The sequence below is a fragment of the Nicotiana tabacum genome, chromosome 1 (assembly GCF_000715075.1).
Source record: "Nicotiana tabacum cultivar K326 chromosome 1, ASM71507v2, whole genome shotgun sequence".
NCBI lineage: Eukaryota > Viridiplantae > Streptophyta > Magnoliopsida > Solanales > Solanaceae > Nicotiana > Nicotiana tabacum.
This window is the reverse complement of record NC_134080.1, coordinates 7,165,474-7,181,128: the sequence shown is the minus strand read 5'-3', so window position 1 is coordinate 7,181,128 and position 15,655 is coordinate 7,165,474. Positions and strand designations below refer to the sequence as shown.

At 37.5% G+C, this 15,655-nt stretch overlaps 1 protein-coding gene across 11 annotated transcripts; it reads left to right on the top strand.

The window, feature by feature from the left end:
* Positions 1 to 465: 465 nt before the first annotated feature.
* Positions 466 to 12,122, top strand: LOC107783546 (uncharacterized). 11 transcript variants are annotated; one of them, XM_075231949.1, is made up of 9 exons: positions 466 to 551; positions 1,396 to 1,521; positions 3,340 to 3,466; positions 3,569 to 3,786; positions 3,867 to 4,108; positions 4,187 to 4,412; positions 10,535 to 11,317; positions 11,522 to 11,644; positions 11,746 to 12,122. In XM_075231949.1, exons 3-9 carry the CDS (start codon positions 3,361 to 3,363, stop codon positions 11,836 to 11,838), a joined length of 1,791 nt encoding a protein of 596 aa, XP_075088050.1. In that variant the 5' UTR covers positions 466 to 551; positions 1,396 to 1,521; positions 3,340 to 3,360; the 3' UTR covers positions 11,839 to 12,122. The 11 variants fall into 11 exon arrangements, with proteins under 11 accessions (XP_075088050.1, XP_075088104.1, XP_075088016.1 ...); XM_075232003.1 differs by having other exon boundaries at positions 11,419 to 11,644; XM_075231915.1 differs by having other exon boundaries at positions 3,337 to 3,466.
* Positions 12,123 to 15,655: the final 3,533 nt, after the last annotated feature.

Below are 15,655 nucleotides of genomic sequence, written 5' to 3'. Positions count from 1 at the left end.
TGTTCAAAACCCGGAAAATACGCTCGTATATTATACTGGAGTTCCAGCATAAGTATGCTTGAACTCCAGCATATTATACGGGAGTTCCAGGATAACTATGCTGGAACTCCAGCATAATATGTTGGAGTTCCAACATAATTACACAAGAACTCCAGCATAATATACTGGAGTTCCATCAAGTATAAATGTCCAGTATAATATACTGGAGTTTGGAGCACCGGTGCTCCAGTCTCCCATATATTATACAGGAGTCAGCAAAGTATATCGGTCCAGCATAATATGCTGGAGTTCGTACACAGATGCACCGAACTCCCATATATTATGAGGGACCGGTCTCTGTTGCAGCAAAATAGTAGCTATTTTTCATTGACTTCGTAAACGGTGGCTATTTTTGAATGACCAGTCTGAAAACTGGCTATACCGTGCTATTTTAATCTGGGATAAGTGAAAAGCGCAGGAAAAAAAGAAAACCTTATAAAAATGCACATATAAATAAGTGTACCGGTAAAAGGAAAAACAGATTCAAAATCCAAAACACAGCGCAGTGATTGGTGAGTTTGTTTTTATCTCTCAAAATCTCTCATTCCCGCCCACTATTCATTGCCAGGCAAGCATGAATTTTCTCTTTTATCTTTTATTTAGTTTAATTTTATAATTGAATCTGCTCAGAGTTTGGATCTATTGAATGGATTGTAATTCGAAGATCTGAATTTGAATTTTTTTTATATCGGAATTGTTATGTGTATATCTGGGTTGTTGATTTGTTTGTGTCTATTGATGCTTAATCGAAGAACAAAAAACCCTAGTTTCTTATTCGAATTTGATCGTAATTGGAAGAATTTCTATTGGAATCGACATGAGAATCACATAGATTTAGTTCAGTAGTATTTTTTTTTTATGACCGGTGGTGTCAGGCCAGCTTGCGCACACCTGACTGTTCCAACAGTTTTCTGCAACCTTCTACCAGCACAGGTACCAGAGCTCGCCAAGGCTTAGACATATAGGAAGAAATTACCTGCTTTTTGCTAAACTCGAGACCTCATGACTATTCCTTGTTTGTAAACTCTAGCTCTGTTTTTTTTTTGTGTGGAAGAGGTGCAACAAATTAATTAAGGAGAAAAGAGAAGGAACTTGATGCCCGTGGTCAGAGTTAATTCTCTCTCCATCCCATTTTATTTGATGTTGTTTGATTAGATGTCAATTTTAATATGTTAATTTGACTGATGTATTACTCTCCTGTTTTGCTTTATGTGACATAGTTTGCCTGGATACTAATTTTAAGAAAGGAGGGAACCATAAAATTTTTGAAACTTGTAATTTTAAGCTTGTCATAAATATTTTGTATGTCATTAAGGGTAATATTGAAAGTCTAAATTAAATTGTTTTTAAATTTAGAAAGCTAGAATTCTTTCTGGGACGGCCCAAGTCGGAGATATTTCCAAATAAACTGGACGGCGGGGGAGTATATCAATTGCAGTGGGAGTTAGTTCGATAGAGAAAATACATGTCAAAATAAAAAAAGTAAGTTGTGCTTCTTCGTTTTCTTTGAATCTCAATTTGCTTCTTTAGAATTGACAGATTTTCAGTTGGAATTTGGTATGAGAATATCTCTCTTGTTTCAGTCCATTGATGTTATTCGGTTTTGTTATACCTTGCTTCTTAAAGAAAACACTGGTTCGGTAATTTTTTTGCCCTTTAACCGGAGGATGTTAAATACAAGGACAGAGGAGAAGAAAAATGATGTCTGCTAGTGAGAATAAATACCCAATTGTGCCGTCTAATTAACAGTGATTAACTGGACCCTGATTTTAAATGCTACAGTGGTTGAGAAATTAGTTTGATAGAGAAAAGCATCACTTCAAAGTTCAAAATTTGAATTCTTGAAAGTTGTAAAAATGATTTAGAATAAAATTATCTGCAAAATAATGTCAGATTTTAGGACGTTTTAAAATAGAAAGTCTATCACATTAATTAGGACGATGAGAGTAGTTGTTAATCGAACCCCCCCCCCCCCCCCCCGGCTCCCCTGAATTTGGCACTTTAAAAATCAGAAATCTATGCTAAAGTTGGGAACAAAGACAGAAATGATTTAGGATTGATCTTGAATTTAGATTTTTGAGAAAGAGTCTGTGAAATACTTTAACTTGAACCTACCCAAGCTTTGACTTAACCCTTTTCCTTCCCCCTTTGACAATTGATAGAGACTGTGAGTTGCTTTCTTGTCCTTCAGTCTAATTACAAACCTTGACTTTGTAATGCATTGGATGTGAGAATCTTACAGCTGAGTTAACTTTTGCATCTTGACTTTACAAGGTTTCAGATAGTAATGGTGATTGCATTCCAGACATCAGTTGATTGGGGTTAAACATTTCGAGTTTAGCCTAGTTAATTTTGAGGCAGTTATGAAAGGAGCTATTTGTAAGGACATCTTTTAACAGTTTGTGATCCATAGCTGTAAAAATGAAACGGGAGAATCATTTTGGAAACTGAAATCAAGGGATATTTCAATGGGAAGAAGTGTGCTATTTGGTGTAATATGAAAGAGAATTTTATAATTAGTTAGAATATAAATGAGATAAAAACGGCTTCGCCTAGGCTTGAGTAGAAGAAGAGTTACTTGAACAAGGTTCATGGAAGTCGGCTTTGCATGATATTCACTAGATATTTCTCTCTGTTGCCATTTAAAGCTTTAGTTTCATCTTCTAAATTGAAAAGCTTTAGTCAGTAGACCGTGGGTCTTGAAAGTGTTCTAGATACAAGTATCGAAATTGATCCACAGTTTATTGTTTAATATTAGACTAGTAGCATTTTAGCGGAGAAAGTATTGGATTATGAGAACTTGGAAAGGTGAGATAAATAATGCTAGGACTATATGCTTCATTTGCAGGTTTGGGGCACAAGGTCAATAAAGAAGTATTTACCATCCATTATATATGTTCTTATTTTTTTATTGCTGTTTACATTTTGCTCCCAGGGTAGGGGTAAAGCTGCGTACATCCTACCCTCCCCACCTCACTTGTGGGATTTTCACTGGGTTGTTTGTCGTTGAAAATCAGATGAGAGGAATCATCACTAGACTTGCTGCTGGTGGAACTTGTTTGACTGAAAACACACTGCTTATTGTTGACTTTGCTTTTCCTGAATTATTGACATTACAAGAAGTAGATGTTGATTTAATTCATTTGGTGCTTCTATAGGGACTGAATTTTTCAAGTCTGCTGTTGTCAAAGATTTGATAAATGCCATGTAATACAAAATAAGAAGATTAGTTGAATGACATGTGATTTCTGAAGTAAAAATAAATGGAAATACTGAGTTTTTAAACTTCTTTTGCAGCAGAGCAAGAAATCTAGCCGATCGATGAAGAGAAAGAAAAGTGAGGTTCATGAAAATTACAGTGACAAGGAGAATGTTGGATCAAAAAAAGCAACACGTAGGATTGGTCGGCAACATCTGAATGCAGCAGGTTAGGCAACTGACATGAATCTGTAGACAATTGTTGATTGAGTTCCATTTTGTTTGGCTTATCTCTCAACTGGGCATATGACTTTTCTTGTGTACTTCCCAGGGGAATGTAGAAATGTTTCAGCTGGGGAAAATGATGGGATTTTGCCCGAACAGGCTGCTAAAGTATCCAGCCAAATACTCCCCAGAAGGGTGACTTGTTCCCCTGTAACAAAAGGAGATGCTGCAGCAGGGATTGGGAGTCAACAACTTGATTCACATAAGAAGATTAAGCTACAGCTTTTTCCAATAAATAAAAGTACCCGACAGAGATTGGAGAAGGTATAAGTCATGCATTAAATGAATAGAACTATGCGTAATGTGCACCAATTGAATCTTGATAGTTTTGGTATTTCTGGTAGGATGGCTGCAATCCATTCCAGGAACTTACTTTAAGTACTCACAAGAAGATATCATCAGTGATTAAGCACCTTAATGCGAAGTGGAATTCATCGAGCGTGGGGTTGGCGGAGCTCTTTCTATTCCCCTATAATATTAATACAGAAAACTTGGCATCAGAGAAGCGATGGAGCTCAAAAGATACCAACGTTTCTGCAGGACAAGTGTATGCAGCAATAGAAAGTCCTGCCATTTTTCGCTTAAGGTTTTAGACAGGTCTGATTCCATTTTTCGCATATAGCTCTTCAATCGAAAGGCTTTAATTTTGCTTCCAATTTTCTAGGTATGGCTGGTTTTCTGATGTTAAGCTCAAGGCCCCTGAGGTACCTGATATCTCCCCTCCCTCTGGCACTCATTCACAATCAAGGGGTATTAAGAGAATTTTTGCTGCTGCAATGGACATTGGAAATGACAAAATAGAAGGAGCTAAGTTGAAAAATGAAGAACTTAGTAAACCAATCTGCATGAATGAGCAGAAGATGCCTCTGAACATACCTATTGATAATATGGTAAGTAATTATGTCATTCTGGTTCTTTTGTTTAATATCTTGTTCTGTAAATCTTCTCAGTCATTCAATCTAATGCCATTTACGATATTGCTGATTTTAGTTTGCTTCAGTTAGGAACTTATGCTGAAAAAGCTGAACATAAAGCAAAATACTGCTGCCCCTTATATCTTGTGATTGCTGGGGTCTCTGGCAGCACTACTGATACTGTTAAGAGTTACCAGTTGCAAAAGCTTTAAGTAATTCATTGAAAATGTTGGTTTATGTTTAGTCAACAATGACATGCTGAAAATGTTGGTTTATGTTTAGTCAACAATGGCATGCCAATTGGAAGAGTTGGTGGAAAGAGTTGGTGTGGATGCTAGGAGGAAGCTTCCTCCTTTGATGTCACCCATGACATCAAGAGGAGGTAGTTTGATGTCACCAATGACATCAAGAGGAGGTTTTTACCTCTATAAATAGATGCACTCCTTCACTTGTAGAAATCATCCCAAAATAATACAATACATTGTAGTGAGTAGAGAGTTAAGAGAGAAATTCTCTTAAGTGTAATTGGGAAATCTCCCCTTCCTTTGTTAATATTAAAAGGACAATTGTTCTCTGGTGGACGTAGGATTATTTTGATCCGAACCACGTTAAATCTTGTGTTCTTTCTTTTACGTTTCCGCTAACAATTGGTATCGGAACGACATGATTCTTTAACGATCCAAGGAGGAAGAACAAGCAAATATGAGTTCCATTAAGTTTGAAATTGATAGATTCAGTGGACGCAACAACTTCAATATCTGGAAGATCCAGATGATGGCGTTACTGCGGAGGAAGGTTCAATCCATGCTATTGACGGAAAGTATCCTACGGATATATCAGCTCCCGATAAGGAGAAGATTGAAGGGGATGCATTGAGTGCAATCCAACTATCCCTTGCACCTAACGTGCTTTGTGAAGTGAGTACGGGTACCGAAGAGACGGCCAAACAGTTATTGGAAAAGCTAGAAGGGCTATACCATGACCGATCAGTGACAACAAGGATGTTGTTACAACGGCGTCTTCACACATTTAAGATGGGGTCAGGTACTTCGTTACAAGATCATTTAGATGCGTTCAATAAACTTGTCATGGACTTACAAATTGCAGGAATTAAAAAGGAGGAGGAGACGCTTGCATGTGCTTTGCTATTTTCATTGACTTCAGGATATCGTGATATTGAGAATTCAATGATGTATAGCAAGGAGCCTATCAAGCTTGAACAAGTGCGGCAGACACTTAACTCTAGTGATGTGCGGAGGCACATTGAAGGAGATAGAGATGACCAGGCAAGTGGGCTCTTTGTGAGAGGCCGGACTAGCCAACATGGAAAGAGCAAATCAAAGCACAGATCAAAGTCTCGTGTGAACAAGAAGAATACAGAGTGTTGGGGTTGTGGCAAGAAGGGGCTCTTTGAACGAGACTGCCCAATGTCAAAGTCCAAGGAAAAGGCGAGTGCATCCACAGTTGAACATGTACATGATTTTGATAATGATTATGTACTAACAACATCGTGTAATAATAATAGTAGTTATGGAAACAAATGGGTGTTAGACTCTGCTTGCACTCTGCATATGACGTTCCGAAAAGACTGGTTTAGCAGCTACGAGAAAAGTGGAGGAACCGTAGTAATGGGCAATAATGTAACTTGTGCAATAGTTGGCATTGGCTCAGTTCGGGTTCGCTGCCATGATGGAATCGTGAGGACTATTACACAAGTCCGTCATGTTCCTGATCTGAAGAAGAATTTGATCTCCTTGGGTACTCTGGATGAACAAGGCTACAGGTACATGAGCGAAGCAGGAACTATGAAGGTGACTAAAGTTTCTTTAGTCATGCTGAAAGGCAAGCTGGAGAACGGCCTTTACACATTGGCCGGAAGCACCATTGTTGGCTCTGCAAATGCATCTACAGTGCAGTTATCTAATGATGACAAGGCAAGACTATGGCACATGAGACTGGGTCATATGAGCGCACGTGGACTGGAGATGTTGAGCAATCGTAAACTTTTGGAAGGTGAGAAGATCAACACGCTTGACTTCTGTGAGCACTGCGTTCTAGGGAAGCAGAAGAAGGTCAGCTTCAGCACTGGCAAACACAAGACAAGAGGAGTGCTAGACTACATCCATTCAGATTTATGGGGTCCTTCTAAACTTCCATCGAAGGGCGGAAAGAGGTATCTTCTCATTTTTATTGATGATTTCTCACGAAAGGTTTGGGTATATTTTTTGAAGGCAAAAAGTGATGCTTTTGAAGCATTTAAAGAGTGGAAGATTTTGGTTGAAAATCAAATGGAGCGAAAAATTAAGTATCTTCGCACAGACAATGGCTTGGAATTTTGCAATGAAGAGTTTAATGAATTCTGCAAGGTTCATGGGATCTCAAGACATAGGACTGTCAGGCATACCCCACAGCAGAATGGAGTTGCCGAGAGAATGAACAGAACTCTTCTTGAAAAGGCTCGTTGTATGCTCCTACAAGCCAAAATGTCCAAAGTATTTTGGGCTGAAGCAGTTCACACTGCTGCTCATATTGTCAATCGATCTCCAGCATCGGCAATTGACTTTAAGACTCCGAATGAGGTATGGTCAGGTGAACCCTCTAACTATTCATACTTACGAGTATTTGGGTGTCCAGCTTATTATCACGTTAATGAAGGAAAGCTTGAACCTAGGGCTAAGAAGGCCATATTCGTAGGGTATGTGGATGGAGTAGAAGGGTACAAACTTTGGTGTTTGTCTTTACTCAAATTTATTGTTAGTAGAGATGTCACCTTCGGTGAATCCTCTATACTTGATCCCCGTAAAGTTTCCGTGGAGTTTTCAGGAAACAAGAACAACGAGCAGGTGGAGCTTCCGGTGGAGCTTGCCAAGGAAAAGGATCAAGAGACTCAGGTTAAAGATGAGTCAGAAGATGTAGGCCTTGAAGAACTTGCTGTCAATGAACCATACACAATTGCGAAGGGGAGGGAGAAGAGGTAGACACGAGAACCGGAACGCCTTATAAATCAAGCAAACTTGATTGCATATGCGTTCGTAGCTGCACAAGAAGAGATTAAAGATCTGGAGCCCTCCTCGTATATTGAAGCAACTTCTTGCAAGGATGTTGCACAATGGCGGTTAGCCATGACTGAAGAGATGGAGTCTCTTCACAAGAATCAGACATGGGTCTTAGTGAAAAGACAAAAGGGAAGAGGACAGTTGGATGCAAGTGGGTCTACCGAAAGAAAGAGGGAATTCCTGAAGTGGAAGATGCTAGGTTCAAGGCGAGATTGGTTGCAAAAGGTTTCAGCCAAAAGGAAGGAATTGACTACAATGAGATTTTCTCTCCAGTCGTGAAGCATAGCTCAATTCGCGTGCTACTAGCATTGGTTGCACAATTTGACTTGGAGCTTCAACAGCTTGATGTCAAAACTGCTTTCTTACACGGTGATCTAGAAGAGACAATCTATATGGATCAACCTGAAGGTTTCCTAGCTGAGGGAAAAGAAGATCACGTATGCCAACTAAAGAAGTCTTTGTATGGTTTGAAGCAATCCCCTAGACAGTGGTAGAAGAGGTTTGATGCATTCATGACTACACATGAATTCTCAAGGAGTGCATTTGATAGCTGTGTGTATCACAAGAAGATGTCTGGTAACTCAATGATTTATTTACTGTTGTATGTTGATGATATGCTTATTACTGCTAACAACATTACAGAGATAAATGCTTTGAAGAAACTGTTGAGTAAGGAATTTGACATGAAGGATTTAGGAGCTGCAAAGAAAATCCTTGGTATGGAGATTTCAAGAGAAGACGATGTTGTACATCTTTCTCAGAAGAGGTATATTGAAAGGGTTCTCGAGAGATTCAATATGCAAACGTGCAAGCCTGTAAGTACACCATTAGCTCCTCATTTTAAACTTTCAGAGTCACAAATGCCTCAGTCCGAGGATGAGGTGGAGCATATGTCAAAGATTCCTTATGCCAGTGCAGTTGGTAGTATTATGTATGCTATGGTATGCACACGTCCAGATATTGCTCAATCTGTAAGTGTGGTAAGTAGATACATGTCCAACCCAGGAAAGAGGCATTGGGAAGCTGTCAAGTGGATATTGAGATATCTCAAAGGAGCTTCTGGTGTTGGTCTTACCTTTCGAAAAAGTGGTACAGGTATTTCAATTCTCGGTTATGTGGATTCTGACTATGCAGGAGATCTTGACAGAAGAAGGTCCACAACTGGATACATCTTTACCCTCGTTGGCAGTACCGTCAGTTGGAAGTCGACTCTGCAGTCGATTGTCGCTTTGTCTACGACAGAAGCAGAATACATGGCAGCAGCGGAGGCGGTAAAGGAAGCTATCTGGTTGAAAAGTTTAGTAGCGGAATTGAGTTTGGTTCAGCTGGAATCAACTCTTAGATGTGATAGTCAGAGTGCTATTCATCTAATGAAAAATCAGAGATTTCATGAGCGCACTAAACACATTGATGTCAGATTTCATTTTATTCGAGATGTTATTGATGAGGGAATTATCAAGGTCGTGAAGGTTATCACAGACGATAATGCTGCAGACATGTTGACCAAGATAGTCCCGCTCGCTAAGTTTGCACACTGCAAGGACTTGGCGGGGGTGTGCATCAACTGATGCAACTCCGAAGAGAACAGTTGCTAGGTGGAGGTGGTATGTTCAACAATGGTTTGATTCTTCTTGTTTCTTACAACGGGGTTGCCTAGTAAGCTTAGAAGTTTTGGCCAGAGTTGTTCACACGCTCGAAACGCAAACCAAGGTGGAGATTGAAAATGTTGGTTTATGTTTAGTCAACAATGGCATGCTGAAAATGTTGGTTTATGTTTAGTCAACAATGGCATGCCAATTGGAAGAGTTGGTGGAAAGAGTTGGTGTGGATGCTAGGAGGAAGCTTCCTCCTTTGATGTCACCCATGACATCAAGAGGAGGTAGTTTGATGTCACCAATGACATCAAGAGGAGGTCTTTACCTCTATAAATAGATGCACTCCTTCACTTGTAGAAATCATCCCAAAATAATACAATACATTGTAGTGAGTAGAGAGTTAAGAGAGAAATTCTCTTAAGTGTAATTGGGAAATCTCCCCTTCCTTTGTTAATATTAAAAGGGCAATTGTTCTCTGGTGGACGTAGGATTATTTTGATCCGAACCACGTTAAATCTTGTGTTCTTTCTTTTACGTTTCCGCTAACAATTGGTATCAGAGCGACAGGATTCTTTAACGATCCAAGGAGAAAGAACAAGCAAATATGAGTTCCATGAAGTTTGAAATTGATAGATTCAATGGACGCAACAACTTCAATATCTGGAAGATCCAGATGATGGCGTTACTGCGGAGGGAAGGTTCAATCCATGCTATTGACGGAAAATATCTGCTTGGGATGTCAAGTCTATTTCAAGTTGTACTGCAGTTCAAGGAAGTACGGGCTCAGGTGCCCGGTAAACTTCTCAAATTCCTATTTAAAATCCAATGTTAAAAACATTTGACAAACTCGATAAAGATGTACGTTTGCTCCTCTACCTCTGCATTCAGGCATTCCAAAGTGGGGTTTTTTTTTTTTTATAAGGAGGCTTATCAAAGTGGATTCTGATACCTGTTTCCTTGGGATATCTAACCCTCTCAATTGGACAGTTTGTTTCCGAAAATACTCTGGTGATTTGGATATTCTGAATCTGAAATTGGTATGCTTGTCCTGCAAAATGTATACAGCCCGCATGCACCATAAACTGACAACAGAAACAACCTAGGATATGTCGTGTTTATGTAACCTGTAGGCTGTGGCTAGGTCAAGCAAACCACTGTCGCAATAATTGGGAAAGACTCAATGCTCGAGATGTGTGCTTAAACAAAATTGACATGTTTTTTCTTTTATAGGATGAAAATACAGATTAATTAATTGTTGAAATTGCAACAAAAATTGGAGGTCCTTTACTGCATGTGTAAGATCAATTGTTAACGACTACCCTACCCTCTATGATTGTATTCTCACGTGTTCTAGAATCTAGCCTCTAGGACCGGTCTAACTAGATGATTTTTACTATCGGAAATTGTCATATATGTCTTGAATTTGGTCCTTGATACTCCTTTCTAGGTTGATGGAGCAAGAAAGCAAAATGTCCCTGCAAAGATGGTAAGTCCATGGGATGATATTTTCACTAACTTGAGCATTGGCGGATTGCTGTCTGAGGCATCTTTGCAAGGAAAGATCAGCAACTGGGAAACTAAAATGGATTTGCAGCCAATCCAGTTAGTTTCTGATATTAGTGTTGGAGGCTTGCTGTCTGAAGTGTCTTTGCAGGGGAAGATGTCTACTGGAATGAAACAAGAGAACAGAGTAGGATTGCAGCCATCTTCATTTGCTTCGTTTATTAGCTCAGGAAGCTTCTTTTCTGAAGCATCTTCTCAAGGAAAGGTTAGTGATTGCAATTTAGCTTCAAAAGGAAGCAAATCTGGATTGAAGGAAACGTCAGAGTATGGCCAGCACAATGAGTCAAAATTTTCATGGGATTTTAATCTCACTAATTTGAGCATTGGAGGATTGCTATCTGAGGTGTCTCTGCTGGAAAAAGTAAAAAAACATGACCAAGGAACTGAGGGCAAACCAAGCTCACAACCTACGTCATCTTTTCCTGATTCACTCGATGCTTTTATAGCTGCCCGCCTAAATTCACACCCTGAAATTTCAAAGTCATCATCTCATGAATTGCACTCGTCTATCTTGGATGCTGAAGAGACATGCCATGCATTTCCAGTGCGTAAAATTTCATCAGGAAACAAAAATGCAACTACTTCGTGTGGAACAGCTGGTCCTGGCAATTGTCATGAGTCAAGTTCGAAATCTTTCAGAATTCCATCATCCTCTAGTGCTCCTGAGGTTTGTTGCTCTATAATCTTTTCTGGTTTCCAGACTAAAAAAGCTTCATTTTAGCCATCATTAGTTTTTGGCTTTTGATAATATTGCTTCCATGTGATCAGTTCTCAATGTGGAGCTTCCTAATCTTGCTTCCTTCATTATCACATAACTTCTTGATGTTCTTATGGAAGGATGGACCATTTCTTAATTCTGGTGTTGTTATAGTGCACAACTCAAAGTGTGATTGCACAAGATCAACCATCTCAGCAACCAAGGACACCCCTCATTTCCCGTCCAAGGGGGGTTTCTGATGAAGACAACAGCGTTGGGCTAAAGGGCATCAAATGGGTACATTTCCGCTCTTTAACTAATCTTGTGTCCATTTGAAATTTTGCTTCTTGTCAAGGAACAGGAGAAGTTAACATATTCCTTTCCTATGTTTGTTGCAGGAAGACTCTTTAGGACCATTTGATCTTGGAATGCCTATCTTGCGACCGGTTAGTAGTGGAGACAGTGTTAGCCTCAGCGAGTTCAGTAAATAACATATTTATGTAGTCTTGAACTGATACCATAGACACTAGGAAAATTTTCCTCAGCTCGAGGATCAAATTCTTGAACAGTTGAAACTCGAAAAGTAAAAATGATGCTGTGAATTGTCCATAAAAATAGCTAAAAGAACGATATTGTGATTATCAAAGACTGGTATTTTTATGTAATATTAGCCTTAAGTTGGGCTTTTCATTTACTTCAACACCTAAGACAAGGACTTTGTAGTATCTTTCATATGGAAGTTGAGATATGTTAATGTGTAGAAAAAACATTCACTGAACATGGCCGTGTTTGGATTGATAGGGATAACACAGACAACTTAATTTTCATTTGACATTAATCTACAAGTTTGCAATGTCATAATAAGAAGAAACTACCACATTTAACCTATATCCATTTTTTTTTTAAAACTTTTAACTTTTACCCACTTTTTAAACTTCAACCCCCTTTCTCCTCCTCCTCTTCATCAAAGTTATATCCACCCTCAACCTCTTTCTTTTATCGAAGTGCCGATCCCAATTAGTTTACTAAGTACACTGAAAGAAAAATAAGTAACTGATTTGCGAAGATTGAGTTGGAACGTCGATTCAAAACTTCAGCAGGAAAGTTTATATTGAAGTACCAAACACCACATAGAAAGAATTTTACAATAATTGGTCAATTGGAAATTATGATAATTACTGCAGAATTTTCATACAGTACGTCTCATTTCACTTATTTATTAACTTGATTAAGACTCGATCTTGGTCCAATGATTGCACCACCAGTGTTCATTATTCAATTGATTAAGACTCGATCATACTTCTGGCGAAAGATGGCAAAATGAATTCTGCTTTGTGAATCTTAAAAAAAAAAAGACAAACAAAAACTTCAGCTCTAGAGCTCTAGAACTTTGGCTCTAATCGCCAGTTACAAAACAAAAACTTCAGCTCTAGAGCTGAAGCTTACAAACAAATATTTCAGCTCTAGAGCTGAAGTTCCCCAGTTACAAAACAAAAACTTCAGCTCTAGAGCTGAAGTTCGACTGTTACAAAACAAAAACTTCAGCTCTAGAGCTGAAGTTCGCCAGTTACAAACAAAAACTTCAGCTCTAGAGCTGAACTTCAGGCCCGGCTACTAGAATGCTGAAGTTTTGCATGATTGTCTTTGCTACTTCAGCCCCATATGCTGAAGTTATGCGAAAAAGCGGGTACGCTTGCAATTTTTTTTGCAAAGCGGACACAAGTTAAAACGTGACACAAAAGCGGGTATAGATGCAAATGCCCCCTGCGATCTGGTATTATGAAATCTTTGTTGAAGGGATTGTACTTCTTTTGTTGTCAATCACTTTTTTTGTTTGATGTAGATTGTCTAATCTGATTCAATTGGAATGTCCTCTGACATAGTTTTATAATCGAAGTATAGAAATCACCTTTTGAGCAGATAATTTACTATTATCGTAATGAAATTAAGTTATTGATCAACTAATTTTACTGATTATCTAAAGTATGAAAATATTTGAAAATCGAAAGGCCGAATACATAAATAGCCCCTTAAAATTTGTTAGCTAGACGCTCCAATCTAACTAGTAATCGGATAAATATCTCAACTCAGATGAAAATATTTAGTAGATTTACCTTGTGGCTACATATTCGCAAACAACTAAGATTATATACTTAGTAAACCATTGATAGTACCAAAATGTCTTTCTTTTCTTATAAATTCAAATCAAAGTTAATTCTCACAAATGAAAGACTCTTTCACCTGCTTTGATTTTAATAAACTCATACTTGAAGAAAAACTAATCATAAATTAATACAGATACAAAGGGCATTAACAAGAAAGTTGTTTCGCTCTTATTCTTTTTTAGGTCAAGCAAAGAAAAGAAAAAAGAATATATGAGTGACCTGAGTGAGGGCACAAAATATCTAAGTCTTTTAGTAAGAATATTCATATGTTAGATTATGCGATCGAACTTAGGGAAAGGTCAATTCAATTCTCGTTGGAAACGGAACTTTGTAAATTTTCCTCCGAAATGAAAGATCATTTCGATATCTTCAAACATATTCGAGGGTTAAATGTTCATGTCATTTCTTTCGATTCATCCATTTGGAAAGCTAATATAAAAAGGAATGAGCATTTATGTATACGTGGAGCGCAAAACAATACTCTATTGCCGGGTACGAACTCTTCTATAATTCCAATGATGGATGAGTCGGCAAGAAATATCATATGCTTTTTATTTATTTATAACTGATAATGGTGAAATTTTAGATTTCCATGATGCATAAGATGATAACACGTGGCGTATCCTAACTGCAGACCTAAAGAAAAGTCTCATTATTATTTATTTTAGGAAATTTTACCACCTATAGAATAGGTTAGTACCCTATTTATATTAAATAAATACCATTTTAAAATATTACATCCTATAAATACCTTTTATAGTTTATAGCAAAAAATCTAAATATAGTTCCATCCTACAATTAAGGCATCATATATGCTTTAAAATATTTTTCTCTCATTTTTTATATTTTCTCTCACTTAATTAGCGTATATCTCCTCTGACCAGCTTTTCTCTCTCTTCTTCCATACACTTTACCCTCTTCTCCCACAAACCTACGTTTCATAAATTTTCTCCCACCCTAAATCTCTATTTCTCCGCCATTGTCACTTCTACTCTCTTCTCCCACATACCCACGTTACTCAAATTCTTTGTCCTCTCTGTATTTTCACAGCATAATCAATCTTTATTATTATTTGGCATACAAAAACAGATCTATAAAACAACAAATTTCAGCAAGAAAAACGGAAGAAATATAGAGATAGAGAAAGTAGAGGAGAAAGAGATCTAACCGTCCATCTCAACGATAGGGTTTTCAACCTTGATTTGTCGAAAGCCATGTTTACAGATGAAAGAGGTGAAACTGTATTCACATGTATTCAGCAACATTCATTTATATATTTTAGATGTATTAAAAAGTTGTGATTATTCTCTTGTATTCAGTTTTAATCAGTTGTAATTAACTATTTTATTCAGCAGTAGTTAGTTGTATTCAAGTGTTTTATACAACTGTATTCAGTTGTAGTTAGTTATATTCAACTATTTTATTCAGCAGAAGTTAGTTGTATTTTGTTGCATTCAAGAGTTTTATTCAGCTGTATTCAATTGTATTTTGTTGTATTCAATAGAAAAAAAGGAGAAGAGAATTGAGAAGTTCGATCAGATGCGTTGCTCTGGTTTTTCCTTCTTTTCACGTTTTTGAGTTGCTTTCTTTGAGCAAAATACAAATTAGTGTGTACTCGTTTTAGTTCTTTGAGTTAAATTAGGAGACTATCATGTGATTTGATTTTCTTCCGTTTTTGACAAGTTTAAGTTCCCAGAATTTGCGCAAAAAAGTTACTGTATTTCACTGAAATTTTGCTTGAATACAGTTAAATACAGCTGAAATTTCGCTTGAATACAGTTAAATACAAATAACACTTAGCTGGATTTCCTGTTTTTGCGCCTATTTTTTTTCTTGTATTAATGAATACAGCCGTTTAAATACATGAAATACATTGTATAAAAACATAAAAGATATCTATAGAGCGTAATATAACAAAAGGTATCTATAAATGGCTAATTAGGACTAAAAGATTGTGCTTTATGAAAAATTCTCTTTATTTTAAGTCTTATTTTGAAACGATGGAGTTGCATCTTTGCAAAACAAGTAAATTCAAGATATAAAATGTTGATTCGTTCAGTTGCATCTTTTCAATAATTTGACTTACAAATAGTCAAAATATTGTAATTTCTCCTTTCTTAATTTCTTTACCTTTTTCTTGTTT